We start from the raw sequence: 18,402 nt of genomic DNA on the forward strand, positions 1-18,402 counted from the left end.
GTAAAACACCAAATAATGCATGCAGAGCAGAATTAGGAGGATACTCGCTAATAATCAAAATCCAGACAAGAGACGTTAAATTCTACCACCTAAAAGGAAGCGATTCCCAAACCTTCCATAACAAAGCCATCCCCTATAGAGAAATTAACCTGGAGAAGAGCCCCTTAAGCAAGCTGGTCCTGGGGCTCTGTTCACAAACACAAACAGACCCCACAAAACCCCAGGACAGCAACACAATTCGACCCAACCAAATAATGAGAAAACAAAAAGATAATTACTTGACACATTGGAAAGAATTAACAAAAAAACATAGCAAACTAGAAAGTTATTTGAATTGAAAGAGAGCGAGAGAGAGAGTGTTAACATATGCCAATAAAAGCACTTAAATTGAGAGAAGCAAAGAAGAAAGGAAAGCGAGGGACTGTTGGGAACATGAGGAAAAACCTGACAGTCTGCATGTGACTGCTGCAAGGCTTTGTGCCTGCCATCTCCTCCACAATCTGTCTGAAGTGTCTAACGTAACATATACTTTACGTTCCTCCCCCGTGACTTTTAGCAGCAAAGAGAAACATCAGAAAACCCTCACTCACCTTCTGCCAACACTGCCTGTTCCAGGAAACTAAAACTTTCCCAACGATAATACTAATAATTAGGTATTATGTTAGAGAACACCTACTGTGGATTGATGGTGGTGACAACCTCATTTTGTGGATTTGGGGAAAAGTGCTAAGTTAATCTGATAGAAGACACCTCAAAGTCCATATGTTTTAATGATTAAGAAACCACTCCTACGGTGGTTTTACCATTGTGCTTGGGACAATGTGGTTTTGGGAGTAACATTCAGGGAAAATAAAGCGCACCTTGCATGGCATGCCTAACGAGTAACACAATCTCCCAATATTCTGTGTCGGGAAACGGTTAAGGCATGTTTTGCATTCCTATGAGAAAGGGGGCTTTGTGTACAGTGGCCATTGTGTTAGGGCATTGGCAGACTAGAGTAGACCATGAGTCATAGAGAGCACTGTCTGGGTTCCAAGCAGGAGCCACTGGGATCACTGGGAATTGTGGGAAAGGTTAAGTCCATGTTTGATCAGGGGGAAAAACAGCATTTCCCTATTCCCCTTTTCACCTGAGAACTATAGATGTGCAGACATGACACAGAACACAAAACATCAGTACAAGAGCTGAACTGTAAAGAGAGTGGTTTTAAAATGACAGTTGTTCACAGAGCAAATAGCTTTTCTTAGCGTGGGGGGCTAACAGCGAAGCCCGGGAAACAGGAAATTCAATTTCATGTGCCGTGCTAACCACATCAAAAAGCTGCTGCTGCAGTCAAACTCAATTGCTGGAAATGTCCTTGTAAAATGTTGGGATCAGCTCTTTCGGGAGAGCTCCCCTTGTGAAGATCATCGTTCTCCTCGTGGTATCTGAGTTATGCTCACTGGGAATACTGGGAGAACGTTCACAGAATGAAGGCTAAGTGAGTTATTCTGTGAGAGAATATCCTCCTGACCACTATAACCCTATGTCAAGTTGTTAACACATTTTAAGAGAGAATCAGAAACAGGAAGCCATGATTTACTACTACGTTATACTGCCTTGGCACGATGCCCTGTTGTTACATTAAAACGACAAGCATATAACTAAGTTAGGTAGATAAATAACGAAAAGACAAGTGTTCAATATAAATATCATTATTATAACCAACAGGGGAGTGTTGTCATGAAACATCTGTCTGATATTAATACATTAAATTGGCTAATGCCTTAGCGCATTGCTCTGTATGAATTTGGTTGAGTTTCTTCCTGTGCATTCCTTTGAAAGTTAAATTCCATATACCAAGAAGCATGCGGTTTTCATTTGCATCATTCACGTTGACTGGAGGCACTCTATCCTCTATGTCCCTTTCTCCCTCTCTAGATAATGCTGGTCCATGGACTATTTGGACTTGATTGTGTGACCTTTGAGGCTGAGGAAAATAAATCCAGAGCTATGGACAGACGGAGCAGACGGCACCAGCCCCTTCATCCTGCTGGGGAAGGATCCAGCTATCTAGCTTTCACCGCTGGCCCACATGGGAAAGGGAAAGAAGGGGGAGAGAGACTAAGCTAGAGACACAGACAGAGCGAAAGAAAGAGAGCCAGAGAGAGAGAGAACCACACCTCATGAGCCCGGGCCACACACACACCTCATGAGCCCGAGCCACACACACACCTCATGAGCCCGGGCCACACAACTCATGAGCCCGGGCCACACAACTCATGAGCCCGGGCCACACAACTCATGAGCCTGGGCCACACACCTCATGAGCCCGGGCCACACAACTCATGAGCCCGGGCCACACAAAAGGAGGAGCAGTGCATCTCCGACTCTCTGGACAGTGGACACAAACAAACACGGTCTGGGCAGACTAGACTAGAGGACTGCCATGCAAATGAGCAGTTTCACAAGAAAAGCCAGAGAGGAGTGACCTCTAGTCCCCAGTCCAGAGAAAGAAAGGAATGCAAAAATGTGGAACCGGCCTAACATAAATAAATCATTTGTATCCACAGGCTAAATACAATGCAAGGACTCGAGCAGCTAGCCAAGCATAAAAGAGAGGAAGAACAAGAAATGGAAAAAGGGAGCAGAAAAGGGGACGGGCGGAATCCCAGACCAGGCATCCACAATCAATGAGGGCGTTTTGGGGATGAGAATCCCATCAGTCACACCAGAGTGAAGCGTTTCATTGGCCGTGCATCTTTTAAGAGGCCGCTGGGCTCCCCAGACAAAAAGGTTCATACCCACTGAGGAGCGGAGGCAACATGGCGCAGGGCAAGCTTGCTGGAGTTTATCATTTGGTTTCTTCTCTATGAAAATGCAGTCATCACCCAGGAGATTAAAGGGAGGCATTCTCCATCTCTCAGAGACTCTTGCTCTTCAACTTAAACTTTTGTGCAGGGTGATGAGAGATGAGAGGTGATGAGGGGGGTGACGCAAACTGGCAAAACCAATTAATCCTGCATTAATTATGCAACAGAGTACTTTTGAAAGAGAGGGGGAAAAAAACTGTTCCAAACTGATACTTATCAGTATGCAGAAGGAGAACGTCTAACAAGAGATAAGTGCTGGCGGGGACAGAGCAGTAACAGACTTCATTGCACTGATCTGACCACTGGACAGTTTTACAATGTAAGCGAGCAGATGATCTACATTGGAGGTGTGAGCAGACTCCTAGAGACAAACAGAGAGGAAATGACATGTACATGCTCTGTCTGTTTGGAATTACATTGCTGTTCTGAGTGTCGCTGTTTAATATAACCCTTTGTCACTGTGGAATTTCTTGCTACTGGGCAATTCAACAGTAACAGAACTGCCCTTTGACTCCGTTATCATACTTTAAAATGTATGCCAAAAACCATTGATTTAAAGTTTAACAAACATTAAAACTATACACAAGGACTACTTTTAACAATTTCCTCAGAAAATTTTACAAAAAAACGAATTTAGTGGAAGAACTGTGCAGATGCATATTTTTGTAATTGAATTAGGGTAAAAACTCCTTCAGGTTTTTATGCAAACACGTTTTCCAAAAATGAAAATATCTCCTTTGAATTAAGATTCAAAGATGTCTGCAGAAACAATGCGGTGTCAGCTATGACATCGCACCTTGAGTTTGAAAACAATTGTTTCGGTTATTGACCTACAGTAAGTGAAGTAGATTTACACACGGTAAAGGCATTCCGGTAACGGAATTATATAATTGGTCCCTGATCTGTAATAAGCTTGGGTGGTATACCGTATACTGGGGAATTTAGAAAAAGCCACAGGATGTTTTCTCTATACCGTCAAGACAATTTATTTGACGTTTTTCAATAAATGTGAATATTTGTAGCTACTTTAAGTTAATACTTGCAGTCAACTGCAATACATTAGGAGATAAAGCAGATTGCTTTCTTCATTTCACCCGTCACATTAGTTCACATTATGAAGCTTACCGTCGTTCCCCAGAACAGTTGAGCCAGTCACGTGTATGTTTGTAAATAGCACAACGGGAGAAGGCGATGATCTGGTGAGTCCATAGCGTTTTATATCTAAATCGGCAAGTCTCTGTTATGAGGTGAAGAAGTTACACTTGTATGCAATTCACTACAAAATATTTGCCATCAGATATCTTAGAATGGCTTTCTGCCAGAAGTCAAAGCTCAGGAACAGTTTTTTTGTGCTTCCCACTAGTGGTTTTTCCTGCTCCGTTCTTCTCCCCTCTGCTCCATGTACACATGCTGCTCTTCCTTCAGAAAAACATGAATCACAACATTGTACATTTGCATAATTTAATCTTGTTCACGATTGCTTGTAAATGTCTACACTCACCAAAAATGACATTCGGTAACTACTAGCTACGCTTGTATAACTTTATAAGCTGGATTTGCCAGTCTTTAGTTTTCACTTGTTAGCATTACCAATTTTCTAACGGAATTACAAGTTTTAAATCACTTAATGATAAAAGTAAAATCACTATAACTAATTGGTAGGTCTACCATTATTTGTTACTTCTGTGAACTTACATTATCCTCCCTTTCTCATGAGGGAGAGAAATGAGAAAAAATCTTAGACGTTTTTGGTAATGGAATTACAAGGCAATATTTCTTAAAACGTACAGAAGCTTAACAATAAAAAATATTAAATATAAAGTGTTGATATTATTTGGCAGGAGTCTTTACGTCAACATTGTGTTCTGATGTATTTCTGATACCATTTAAGACTTTTCTGGTTTCTAAGACCCCTTTTCCATCTGTTTACCCAGAAATCAAAGCCTTTACTTAGGTTTAATTTTTAAGATGGAAAACGGTTGAAAAAAAACTCTGTCCAAAAATATAGACAGATTTCCTTTGGCACCCAATGTGATATGCTACTATGAACTTAACATGTTGGAGCTCATGGGTCCATTGATCGAAGTCCCCTAAGGTGAAAATACATTTCAAATACATTTGAGGAGGACAAAGAAGTGCTACTCTGTTTAGTTTCAAACTGCGATGGTGGGCAGGTCACTGCGGTCTTGGACAACGGCTTCTCTCTGAGCTTTCACTTAGAGGAAAGATACCATACATGCCAACACCTCTTCATAATGGCTATGATTATCAGTGATAAATGGAGGTTCACCACTCATGCACTTGACAGCTTGTTAAATGCCAAGACGCATGCAATTGGGTGTAATAAACCAGCCTTGAGTAAACAGAATGACCCTAGATACTGTAGGCTACGTGGTTGCTCTGTTTTGATAGGACGTGTGATGAGGAAAGTGTGCCTATTGACAGGGCGTGTCCATATTGTCAAGATTCCTCAGCTCCGGGTTGGGGACACTGACACAGGGTTTGTTGATGTATCTGCCCATGTGATTCTAGAGCACCGTGTTTACTTTTCATGCCAGGCCACGTGTCACCTAAGGCCACCGGGTACAATACTGGTATTGTAGCCTAGTGGTTAGAGCTTTGGACTAGTAACCGAATGGTTGCAAGATCGAATCCCCGAGCTGACAAGGCAAGAATCTGTCGTTCTGCCCCTGAACAAGGCAGTTAACCCACTGTTCCTAGGCTGTCATTGAAAATAAGAATTTGTTCTTAACTGACTTGCCTAGTTAAATAAAGGGAAAATAAATAAATAAAGCAATCTTCTGATAGCAGAAGAATGGAACCTTCGGCTGGGTTAATCGTCGCCGTGGGCGTTACAAAACGCACAACCGTTCTCTAAGACGGGATGTCACTGAGGGGTGTAAGCAATGAGGGGTGTAAGCGGGCCAGACCAGGAGCAAGTGGTCTGGAACAATGGGGCGACTACTAATCCGGGTGTTCTGCTCCATGTCTCTGTTGTCTTTGGGCCTTGTACGACTCCTAGCAGTCTCAGGGAGGAAACCAAGCCTTCCTCCGGACCATAGCACATGGCTGGCATGATCCACATAACGGAGTCTTTGGGGCTTCCAGCACAAAAATAAAAACATGGATTTGGACAGCATCCCAGTGCCCCAGAGGCTTGCTGGAAAGATGTGAGAGGTTGGCGTCTTGGTTGGAAGGCCACCTGGGAACACATACATGGGTCACATGGGATACGCGGAAGGTAGGTATGCTGCCAGTAGCAGCCAATCGCTGGTCTGTTGTGGACATTGTGACGTGAGTGCCAGTAATGCATCATAGTTCAACACAGCTAAGTTGGCCCTCCGTCTACCCACAACAGCATCAGTAGGGGAAGGACACACTCACACACAAACACACAGAATGAGGTTCCAGCTTTATAGCCAGGGGTAGGATGGCATGTAGTTACTTTAATCCTCTAAAACACATGAATTTGTCTTTGTTTGGTTCAACAACTTAAAGATCAACGCTTTATATCCACAAGCACTTTGAACCCACATTTTCATTCGATTTAGAGTGTTTATAGGCTACATTCTCAAGCTGTTTTCCTGAACTTTCATTTGGTTCTCTTTTGATGTGAGCCTGCCTGGGTGTATTTTCCATAAATCAACAAGATGAGCCACACTAACAACATGCACGTCAAGTCAGAATATTCCATTTCCTCAAAGCATTATGAATTCCTCCCATTTCTCCGGCTTCCAACAAATAAACTTAAACCTCCTCAGGTATGCATGTAAAGTGAATGTGTTTTTTAAGATGGAGAGCTAGGCTTAAGACCCCCCACCCCACCCAACCGTCCTCCAGCAGCACACAGTGGAATGCCAAACACTCCTGACAGCCTCCACCTGTAGATCACCAATCGTATTCCCACACTCAGCTAGGTGTTGCTATGACACCGAGAAGACACTCTCTCCCCCTTATCCACACGGTGAAGCAGAATGAAAAGAGCAAAGACTTATGACGTATGATTTGCATGTTTATTATTCATCACCTTGGTTAGCTAGATTGTTATGCTGCCGTGTCTGATACCGTAGCCTACTTCTGCTGGACAAAGTCTGACAGGGAACCATGGTGCCATAATGGGAGGAGAGAGAACCCATTGGCCTGTGGTGGTGCTGGATCTCTCTAGCTGTGTGTGCAGTACCAACATAACACTCTGGAACTCTTTTAGAGCCACTGTATGTTGACATATCATCTATAAGAGCTCATCCATAAAAATGAAGCGAAAGGTGTTACCAAGAAGAACACCCCAAAACAACTGGTTCCGTGCCCATAGAAAGAGGAGAGAAAGAAAGAGAGACAGAAGTAGCAGCCACATACTATTCTGTTCTGTAATGAATCGAAACAGACAGTTCTCCTGAATGCCTAATCATGCAGTGGCCTGATTACAGCTGACTCACAAATCCCCCACTGCTGCCAAGCACACAGGAATGTCCAACAAATAAGTTACATTTATGCAGGAACACACACACACACCACAGCTACTGTCAATCAGCAAGCTGATCAGCAGACAAACCCCAATCCACTGAATCTCTCTATGGGATCTCTGCATGCAGCAGTTGAATGTGACAGCCCAAGCTTCCACAAGAACACAGTGGGGGGGCTAAGCGGCAGTTTCCAAAGGGGAGGCATGAAAACCACTACCCCATGCGTCCATGTGAAACCATAAGCTATTAGTAGATATCAGGGGCAGGACATTTCAGTTACAATAACACGCAACAGTTCATGTTAATACTGTTAGCGTGATGGCTGGTACTGGAGGGAACAGATATGGAAAAAGGAAAACTTAAGCCTAAACGTATGAAAGATGAAAGGAAATTACTGTCTCCACATCTGCTACTGGATTATGAAGGTGTTAACCTCAACGAGGGGAGACATCGACTTAGAAATCCCCATTTAGTTCAAAGGAGAAGGCTTCCATGTTCCGTGACACAATTCCAAAGCATTGGCATTTTACTCTAGGTCTTACTGTAAATCATGAAGTGCCTCGCGGGGAATTGGTACCAAATTGTTTGTGTCCAACGAAAAGTTTAAAGTATGGGTCAACAACACACCAAGAGTGAAGATCAGTCACGCTATGATTTACTATTAGAACAGCTGACTCATTATTCATAGTCACATTCCACAACACAGTAGGACATTAACCTCAACAACACCATATTAAGTAACCAAGAACACTCCCATATTGCTGCACGTCCTGGTTTTGATTGCGAGTTAATGATTGGCCAGTCAGACAGCCACTGCGTCATCCAAGCAGTGACAGAGGAGCATGTAATTTCTCACGCAAACAAAATGTGCAAACAGGCGTCTCTGTAAAAGGTAGATTCATAGGGACCGGCATACTACTGTCCATTGGGACCAAGACTGTGTGGTTCTGTTGTGATAAAGGGAGGGGAACGGGTTGTTACTCATTCAGCAGACACGTGCTCCAAACGTCAATGCCCATTGACCCTGGGCAATCAGCTTTGCATTCTCGGAGGCAGGCAGCACAAGGGAGCATTCTTTTTTGGACAATAATAATCTACCACATGGAGCTCCTATAGCCTCATAACTAAAGAGCACTGACTCAATTACAGCAGAGAAATCTATGGCCTGGGTTAGAACAGAACACTCTTCAAACCTACACATTCGGAACAGGACTCCAAATTAGGCAGGCTATTTTCTTGTCAGGCCTGCTGAAATACATACATTATTTTAAAAAACACTCCTGTGCTGTGATCGTGTTTTGTTACAAAACGTTTAAAACTGGATTCCTTGCCAGAAAGTGAGCTCATTAACCTGTGACAAGCAAAGAGGATGTGGGGAGTAAGCAGAGACCAGGTCAGCCAGAGGGCCATTAGAGGAGCAGCCGGGACTACTGTATTCTGAGTGAAGGCTCCAGTTTTCACATACCCTTGGTCTGATTAAGTGATATGATTCACCCTGACAGGGTAATGGACAGCTATTCACTGGGCCTCACCTAGTCAGAGGGCACATTAATGAGAGCTGTCGTTTACGCAAGATTCCAAAAACATGCACAAAACCATGTGCCACATCCCATTAGCGGGAGCGGGGTGTTTTATGAGGTGCTGAGAGAACTTCGGGTGCCCCCTGTATTAGGGGCCTACCTGGTAACCATGTCATGGAACAAGGCGAACAGTAGTTCCACAATCTTCCTCCTCTACAACTTCCTGTGGAATTCCCCTAACTTTCACCACACCGCTCTATTGGGACTTCTTTCTATTAGTCCCACCCCCCTTAACTTATTTTGCGAAAGATATCCTCGTAAACAATCAACAACTCCTGCTAATTAGTCAACCTGTCAAATGTTCTTGTAAACTCACATAACTGGCAAAGGAGCCTGGATATAAAAAATAATAATAATTGAAATGCTCTTTGGATTAGAGTAACATAACTTCAAATTCCTTTTGTTCCACCAACAGCCCAAAACCATGCCCAAATAATTCCTTGCTTATCCAAGTCCATGATCCAATCCCTATGGTATTTCCAGTGATGTGACCTTGTTTGGGGAAGGTTTTATGAGCAAGTAAAACAGGCTCCACCCAATGGCACACTTACATTCATTTAAAACAAATGTATAGAAAGCTTTACATTTTACCTAATTACCTTACAAATAAATAACACCCTATTGCACTGCTAATCAAAACATTCCCTGGCCATTGCTTTCATGCCTATTGGAAGAAGTGAATGACATCCATAACTGCAGTCTGTGGGAGGCCTTGAGAACAGAATAATTTATGATCGTACTACAGCAGGAGGAGAGGTATCTTCAGAGGGGGAAACTGAACACAGATGGATGAGAGAAAGTACCACAGCCACAGCATAAAGGTAAGGAAGTAGAGGAGCAAAAACGTATACAGCTCACAGAGGACGGGCAGAGAATGTAGCAGCATGAGAGATCTGCCGCGCTAGGATGTGTGATTTGATTTATTAGGATCCCCATTAGCCGACGCCAACGATTTACATGCATTTAAAAACAACATGTATTGTGTGTGTGCACGCATCAGTTACACATAGAGTACCAGTCAAAATTTTGGACACCTACTCATTCAAGGGTTTTCTGTATTTTTACTATTATCGACATGGTAGAATAATAGTGAAGACATCAAAACTATGAAATAACACATATAGAATCATGTAGTAACCAACAAAGTGTTAAATAAATCAAAATATATTTTATATTTGAGATTCTTCAAAGTAGCCTTGATGAGAGCTTTGCACACTCTTGGCATTCCCTCAACCAGCATCATTAGGTAGTCACCTAGAATGCATTTCAAATATATATTTTTTTTTTCACCTTTATTTAACCAGGGAGGCCAGTTGAGAACAAGTTCTCATTTACAACTGCGACCTGGACAAGATACAGCAAAGCAGTGCGACAAAAACAACAGATTTACACAAGGTATAAACAAACGTACAGTCAATAACACAAGAGAAAATCTGTATACAGTGTGTGCAAATGAAGTAAGGAGGTAAGGCAATAAATAGGCCATAGTGACAAAGTAATTACAATTCAGCAATTAACACGAGTGATAGATGTGCAGATGAGGATGTGCAAGTAGAAACACTGATGTGCAAAAAAAGCAGAAAAAAATATGGAGATGAGGTTGGTTGGATTGGGCTATTTTACGAGGGTGTGTTTGGCAGCATGAGTGAAGTAGGCTTTGTTGCGAAATAGGAAACTGATTCTAGATTTAATTTTGGATTGAAGATGCTTAATGTGAGTCTGGAAGGAGAGTTTACAGTCTAACCAGACACCTAGGTATTTGTAGTTGTCCACATATTCTAAGTCAGAACCGTCCAGAGTAGTGATGCTAGGCGGGCGGCCTTGTTAACGGGTGTGCCTTCTTAAAGTATCCTTCTTAATGCATTTTAGCCAATCAGTTGTATTGTGACAAGGTAGGTTTGGTATACAGAAGATTATTTGGTAAAAAACCAAGTCCCATATTATGGCAAGAACAGCTCAAATAAGCAAAGAGAAACTACAATCCATCATTACTTTAAGATATGAAGGTCAGTTAATCTGGAAATTTTCACAAACTTTGAAAGTTTCTTCAAGTGCAGTCAAAAACCATCAAGCGCTATGATGAAACTGTCTCTCATGTGGATCGCCACAGGAAAGGAAGACCCAGAGTTACCTCTGCTGCAGAGGATAAGTTCATTAGTTACCAGCCTCAGAAATTGCAGCCCAAATAAATGCTTCACAGAGTTCAAGTAACAGACTCATCAACTGTTCAGAGGAGACTGCGTGAATCAGCCCTTCCTGGTCGAATCGCTGCAAAGAAACCACTACTAAAGGACAATAATAAGAAGAAACTTGCTTGGGCCAAGAAACACGAACAATGGACATTAAACCGGTGGAAATCTGCCCTTTGGTCTGAGGAGTCCAAATCTGAGATTTTTGGTTCCAACCGTGTCTTTGTGAGATGCACAGTAAGTGAACGGATGATCTCCGCATGTGTGGTTCCCACCGTGAAGCATGGAGGAGAATGTGTGATGGTGTGGAGGTTCTTTGCTGGTGACACTGTTGGTGATATATTTAGAATTCAAAGCACACTTAACCAGCATGGCTACCACAGCATTCTGCAGTGATACGCCATCCCATCTGGTTAGTGCTTAGTGGGATTATCATTTGTTTTTCAACAGGACAATGACCCAAAACACACCTCCAGGTTGTGTAAGGGCTATTTGACCAAAAAGGAGAGTGATGGAGTGCTGCATCAGATGACCTGGCCTCCACAATCACCCGACCTCCACCCAATTGAGATGGTTTGGGATGAGTTGGAGCGCAGAGTGAAGGAAAAGCAGCCAACAAGTGCTCAGCATATGTAGGAACTCCTTCAAGACTGTTGGAAAAGCATTCCAGTTGACTACCTCATGAAGCTGGTTGAGAGAATGCCAAGCTGTCATCAAAGAAAAGGGTGGCTACTTGGAAGAATCAAAAATATAAAACATATTTTGATTTATTTAACACTTTTTTGGCTACTACATGATCCATATGCGTCATTTCATAGTTTTGATGTCTTCACTATTATTCTACAATGTAGAAAATAGTAAAAATAAAGAAAAACCCTTGAATGAGTAGGTGTGTCCAAACTTTTGACTGGTACTGTACATGTCAGTACATACACACAACAAGTAGGTCACATGGTGGAGAGGCGTTGTGCTGTGAGGTGTGTACATTCCCACACCTTCTGGTTGTGAGAGTCAGACTGGCTTGACCAGGATTTTTTTTTGAAAGCAAGATAAAAATATAAAGTAGAGCCAGGCCACTTTATCACATCAATGTTACATTCCCCAGGGCTTCAGTACAAGTCGAGGAGGGAGTTCATGTAGTTATAGGGCAAAACTCTGTCTCACCACATACCATATTTTCTGCTTTACCCCTCATTGACAGCACTGCTACTTTAAGCACAACAATAGCAAGTGATGCTGAAGAAAAACTGGGTTTCAACATGACGGTGTGTCACTCAAGAGGGTTTACAGATGTTTAGATGGTGTAATTGTAGCATGACGGCTTTGAAATACATTTGTGGTCTGTCTGCAGATAAGACTAAACTCACTCACCTGGAGAGAGCCTGTTGTGCATATATCCAGAGCTAGATATGATCCGATGGATCTTTAGAAACAGTGGGTTCAAACTAAACATTTTGAGGCAAAGCCAACTGTCAAGCAATGGGCCTTCCATTTATTAGCACTTTGTTGATGCAGATTCTCATTGGAAAACAAATGTTATAATCACATTGCTTTGTCCGTGGAGTGAAAGATATCAGCATGATTATGTAGACACATTATGTAGACACACAAGACACACTTCTCTTAGCTCATGACAGATATGCATAAACTACACAAAAGTGATTCAACAGCAACCAGGAAGAAGCTCTGAGAAATCCCCTCGGCTATACCCTCGGCCCTATCCTTTTTACATTTGACATTTTAGTAATTTAGCAGAATTAGGGTTGAGTGCCTTGTTCAACGGCCCAATTACAGATTTTTTTAACAAGTCGGCTCTGGGATTTTAACCAGTGACATTTTGGTTCCTGGACCAGCGCTCTTAAAATCGCTAAGCTACCTATCAGCACAGTAGCGGAATTACGCTGAGACTCACTTTAAAATTTATGCTAAACAAAAAAACATTGATTTCAAAGTTTAACAAACCATACAACTCTATGCACACTTGGAACAATTTACACAGAAAATAATTAAACATTTCCTGGAAACACAGTGCAGATGCAAATTTTGTGTTTTTGCAAAATTTCCTGTGGAAAACGTTAAAAGTAGCCCTTGTGCATAGAGTTGTATGATTTGTTAAACTTTGAAATCAATGCTTTTTGTTTGGTATACATTTTAAAGTGAAAAAATGTGAGTCTCAGCGTATTCCGTTACCATGGAATTGCCCAGTGCTAATTGGCACCAATGTGTAGCCTGCCCTATCATACCGCCTGTTCGCGGTTGCTACTGACGAATGCCCCTGGGTGTTCCAGACACAACAGCAGCAGCCTTGATCAGAGAGATCCAGCCCGCCACATGAAACAAAGTTCACGCTCCAGAGTGAAAGCAACTCAGTCTCCAAGCAGAGCCTTATAACAGACTGCTGGTCATAAAACATGGATGGCCCCAGACAATGAGGCTCATCAACTAGGCCTAAGCCAAGGTGAGGCCAACAGGAAACGGACCACTGACACAACACACACACACCCTAAAGAGAGAGAGAAAAGGAGAGAGAGCGAGATTGAAGATAACGCTGTCTGAGTGAGTACTCACCTCGAATGAGACAAACGCACACATCACTTAAGCAGTATTTCATTGTTCAGTAAGCATTTGTTAAGCAGGTCAGAGGTCCCCAACAGCCAGTAGACACATACCATTCTCCGTCAGAGAGGGTGAGACTGACAGGGAGGCTGAAACGAGACACCTTCCTGGAATGGAGGAGGTGGTCCTGATTGACACTCCACAGAAGAGCCAGTGTTTGCTTCGGTTAACCGTGAAGCCATTATCAGCCCATCATAGGGAGAGTGGCGCGATTGGGTTTCCTATTGCTCTGAAACCCCCTCAACAGCTATTGTGCCCCACAGAACATGCAGGCTGATTATGCCCCGGCGTACCTATTCAATAAAATTCATAACACAAGGGGCCTTGTGTGAGGAGGGTCCAAATCATACAGCGATCGCGATGTCAGGGTTTAGATTTACCATGGGAAAGATGCAACGCAATAAACACAGGCAATGTTGTCGCATGGGGCATGATCGCACATAGTTTGGCATGATCTGTGGGGTTGAAACCTAGCACCAACGGCTTGGCTTCTGACAAGCTTCTCAAACTCCTTGATTGGCATTGCCGACCGCCTAATAACAGGCTGTCACCAGCCAACTGAGACACTGGTCAACCTCCAGGTGAAACTCCACAGTCGGCAGCATGCTCTGGGTCTGGGCAGCTGTCAGAAGAGCCAGACCCCTAATATGTAGACTACACTCTGTGGATTCAAGGCACTGAGCCAGTGTCAACATCATAAAACATGCCCATTATACAGTGCCTTCAGAAAGTATTCATACCCCTTGACCTATTCCACATTTTGTTGTGTTAAAGCCTACATTAAAAATGGATTAAATCGAAAAGATTCTCACCCATCTACACACAATAACCCATAACGACAAAGTGAAAACATGTTTAAAATTTGTGCACATTTATTGACAATGAAATAGAGAAATATCTAATTTATGTAAGTATTCACACCCCTGAATCAACCTGTTAGAATCACCTTTGCCATCAATTACAGCTGGGAGTCTTTCTGGGTAAGTCTCTAAGAGATTTGCACACCTGGATTGTACAATATTTGCACATTATTTATTTTTTTATTCTTCAAGCTCTGTCAAGTTGGTTGTTGATCGTTGCTAGACAGCCATTTTCAAGTCTCGTTATAGATTTTCAAGTCAATTTAAGTCAAAACTAAGTAGGCCACTCAGGAACTTTCAATGTTGTCTACCAGTGTCTGTTGGAAAGCAGACGGAACCAGGTTTTCCTCTAGGATTTGCCTGTGCTTAGCTCTATTCTGTTTATTTTTATTCTATAAAACACTGGATTCCTTGCCAACGACAAGCATACCCATAATATGATGCAGCCCCCACCATGCTTGACAATATGAAGAGTGGTACTCAGTGATATGTTGAGTTGGATTTGGACCAAACATAACGCTTTGGATTGAGGAATTAAAGTTAATTTCTTTGCCACATTTTTTGCAGTTGTACTTTAGTGCCTTACTGCAAACAGGATTCATGTTTTGTAAAATTTGTATTCTGTACAGGCATCCTTCTTTTCACTCTGTCATTTAAGTTAGTATTGTGGAGTAACTACAACGTTGTTGATCCATCCTCAGTTTCCCCTATCATGGCGAAATCCCTGAGTTGTTTCCTTCCTCTCCAGCAACTGAGTTAGGAAGGACGCCTGTATCTTTGTAGTGACTAGGTGTACTGATACACTATCCAAACTGTAATTAATATCTTCACCATGCTCGAAGGGATATTCAATGGCAGGTTTTTTATTTATCTACCAATAAGTGCCCTTCATTGCGAGGCATTGGCTTGAATCTGTGTATGAAATTGACAGCTCAACTGAGGGACCTTACAGATAATTGCATGTGTGGGGTACAGAGATGAGGTAGTCATTCGAAAATCATGTTAACCACTATTATCGCACACAGATTGAGCCCATGCAACTTAATATATCTATTTACTTAAATGTAAATATATGACTTGTTAAGCAGATTTTTAGTCTTATTTAGGCTTTCCATGACAAAGGGGTTGAATACTTGACTCAAGACAATTCAGCTTTTCATTTTTTATGAATTTGTAAACATTTCTAAAAACATAATTCCACTTTGACATTATGGGGTATCATGTGTAGGCCAGTGACACAAAATCTGAATTTAATCCGTTTTCAAATCTGGCTGTAAACAAAATATGCAAAAGTCAAAGGATGTGAATACTTTCTGAAGGCACTGTATACATATAATTTCCCTGATGGTGGAAGTTCTTAGAATAACAGGACAGACATATTATTGAGTGGCGGACTGGTGGTTGACAAGCTTTCATCAGCGTCCCTGCTGCCAGGCTGTGACATGATTTAAGTGCAATAACAACGATACTGCTCACTCTGCACAATTTCAGCATTCTCATGGAGACTTTTTCATGTCTGTGCTAGACAGAAGTTCTTCATAAACACTCGACTGGAACAGACATGTTTATGTAGGCCTTTTGAAGGTCAGAAGAACGTTTTATAACTCAATTTGAATACTTCTCATTAGTCATTAAAGCTACTCAGTCTCAAACCATTATTTTCCCACAAACATCCAACCCATTTGGTACATTAAAATGTTTGTTTCATAACGATAATAACACAACCTAATGGACAGATAAGTCCCTCTTTAATGCCGTCTTTTCCACAGTGGTTTCATCAACTTTTATTTCTCGCTTAGGCCTACAGGTTGCCAGCACAGAGTGTAAACAGTCTCATCCTACACCATGCATCATGCTTAATAACTAGGCGATGATTTGTAAACAAATGAAAGTTACAGACAGCTTGGACTCACCTCGGTGGATGGCATGCTGACAACACCTGTTGATCTGCGCTTCTCCCTCAGCTTTCTCTTCTCTATCTGTCCTTTCCCCTTCCTGGCGCTTGGACCATTGTTTTTCTTCTCTTTGCCTTTACTGGGTGAGGGGCTCTCCTTGTCACTGCCATGGTCATTGCATGCAGTGGGGCTGGACTCTTGTGGGGTGCAGGGCACTTTCTCCGGCTGCGGTGTCTTCTTCAGGTTACTCCCTGGTGTATCCGCTCCTCTGACGGCTGGTGTCGGGTGTGGGTCATCGTCAGGTCTCTTCAAGGCTGAGGAGGATGATGAGCGAGCCATGGGGTATGATGTCCCGCGGTCCGGGTTGCCGTTGTTGTTAAGTTCGGTGCTCGAGGTAGCATTGCGCATCTCACTTTTGTTGCTGTGGCTCCCCAGGGACGCAGTGGCAGGGGCAATACCACCAGTGCACGCGCCGGTGGCCGCAGCGATGTCCCCGAGCATTTTTGCCCTCATTTTCTCCCGTTTAGCCTTCCATTCCTCCAGAAAGTCTGTCTGTGCATTTGGTTTAAATCCACCCGTTGCCATGTTCCTTTTTGAATGTGTGGGGTTTTCACCGGTGGCTTTACTAAGTTTGTAAACTACGCTCCTTCAGCAGTGAATTTGTAATTTCCGTTTTTAATCAGGTTACCGTGCAATCGTCCTTCGCTTCTAATGGCACCACATTTCTCAAAACGACTCGGTCTACAGGTAATGGAGAGTCACAGTTAGTGTAAATGTGGTCCAAACTTCAATGAAACGACCTCATTTCGAAATTACTATCCGTGTGTAAAGTGTATCAAATTGTTTTTACAAACTAGCCTTCCCATATACAAACAGGGTTTGAACTATATATAACTCATAGCAAAGTTGGTGCTCCAGTATATAATCACAACAAGTCGATCATTTTTAGAAGTTATATTTTCTCCCCCAAAATGTTAAAGTAACTTATTGGAAATAACATGAATCACTTAGTGAACCATTATAACAGTGACATGCGTTTCTAATAAGACTCACCTGTTATTTTGCAGTGCTTTCGCTCTCTCAGGTGAACATTCCGTAGGAATGAATTGTAGGCTACTTCACTGCAAACTCGATTAGTCACATGCAACCTAGGGAACAGTGCGGCTCGGACTCAACTCCCCCTCCTGGGCTTCTCCGAACCCATACGAAGACTCACGAATACATACGAAATTAAATGGATGTAGCCTATTCCGTTATTAAAAATGTTTGCGTTGTATCTAAACACTTTTCTTTAATATTTTCCAACTAAATGTTTCTTTTTTACAGCATCTAGGCTACAAGGTAGAAATAAACAAGAAGAAAAATGTCTCAGCCTAATCATAGACTATATAGTGTATATTCTTCTTAACCTATAGGCTGTATAGGTGGAGGTTGGTGGGAGGAGCTATAACAGTCTGACTACACCGCTAGCGTCGCGTGCACGAGCATTGCAAAATACATTTAAAAATCTATATTATTCAATTATTGCACCCACACTGCTCACGCGCGCCAACGAGCATCTGCGTTGCCAAGGGCTAACACGGAACCCAAACTGGCTGCTCACCTGCGCCATCCTGCATAAGTGTATTTTGTCCCCCCACACCAAACGCGATCATGACACGCAGGTTAAAACATCAAAACAAACTCTGAACCAATTACATTAATTTGGGGACAGGCCAAAAAGCATTAAACATTTATGGCAATTTAGCTAGCTTGCACTTGCTAGCTAATTTGTCCTATTTAGATATCTTGCTGTTGCTAGCTAATTTGTCCTGGGATATAGGGAGTTAGGGAGATATAGAGATATAGGGAGTTTTTCCTAGCCACCGTGCTTCTACACCTGCATTGCTTGCTGTTTGGGGTTTTAGGCTGGGTTTCTGTACAGCACTTCGAGATATTAGCTGATGT

General features: G+C 42.4%; 1 protein-coding gene across 2 annotated transcripts in view; it reads right to left on the minus strand.

The window, feature by feature from the left end:
* LOC139533942 (PRKC apoptosis WT1 regulator protein-like) overlaps positions 1 to 17,761 on the minus strand; it is a 75,300-nt gene extending 57,539 nt beyond the window's left edge. The window contains exons 1-2 of one of the 2 annotated variants that reach the window (XM_071332472.1): positions 17,509 to 17,761; positions 16,474 to 17,196 (exon numbers count right to left, since the gene is read on the minus strand). In XM_071332472.1, coding sequence (XP_071188573.1) covers positions 16,474 to 17,040 — 567 coding nt within the window. In that variant the 5' untranslated portion in view covers positions 17,041 to 17,196; positions 17,509 to 17,761. The remainder of the gene's footprint in view (positions 1 to 16,473; positions 17,197 to 17,508) is intronic. The other variant, XM_071332473.1, reaches the window with a different exon arrangement.
* Between the last annotated feature and the right edge of the window lie 641 nt (positions 17,762 to 18,402).

Source organism: Salvelinus alpinus, chromosome 11, assembly GCF_045679555.1.
Source record: "Salvelinus alpinus chromosome 11, SLU_Salpinus.1, whole genome shotgun sequence".
NCBI classification, from domain to species: domain Eukaryota; kingdom Metazoa; phylum Chordata; class Actinopteri; order Salmoniformes; family Salmonidae; genus Salvelinus; species Salvelinus alpinus.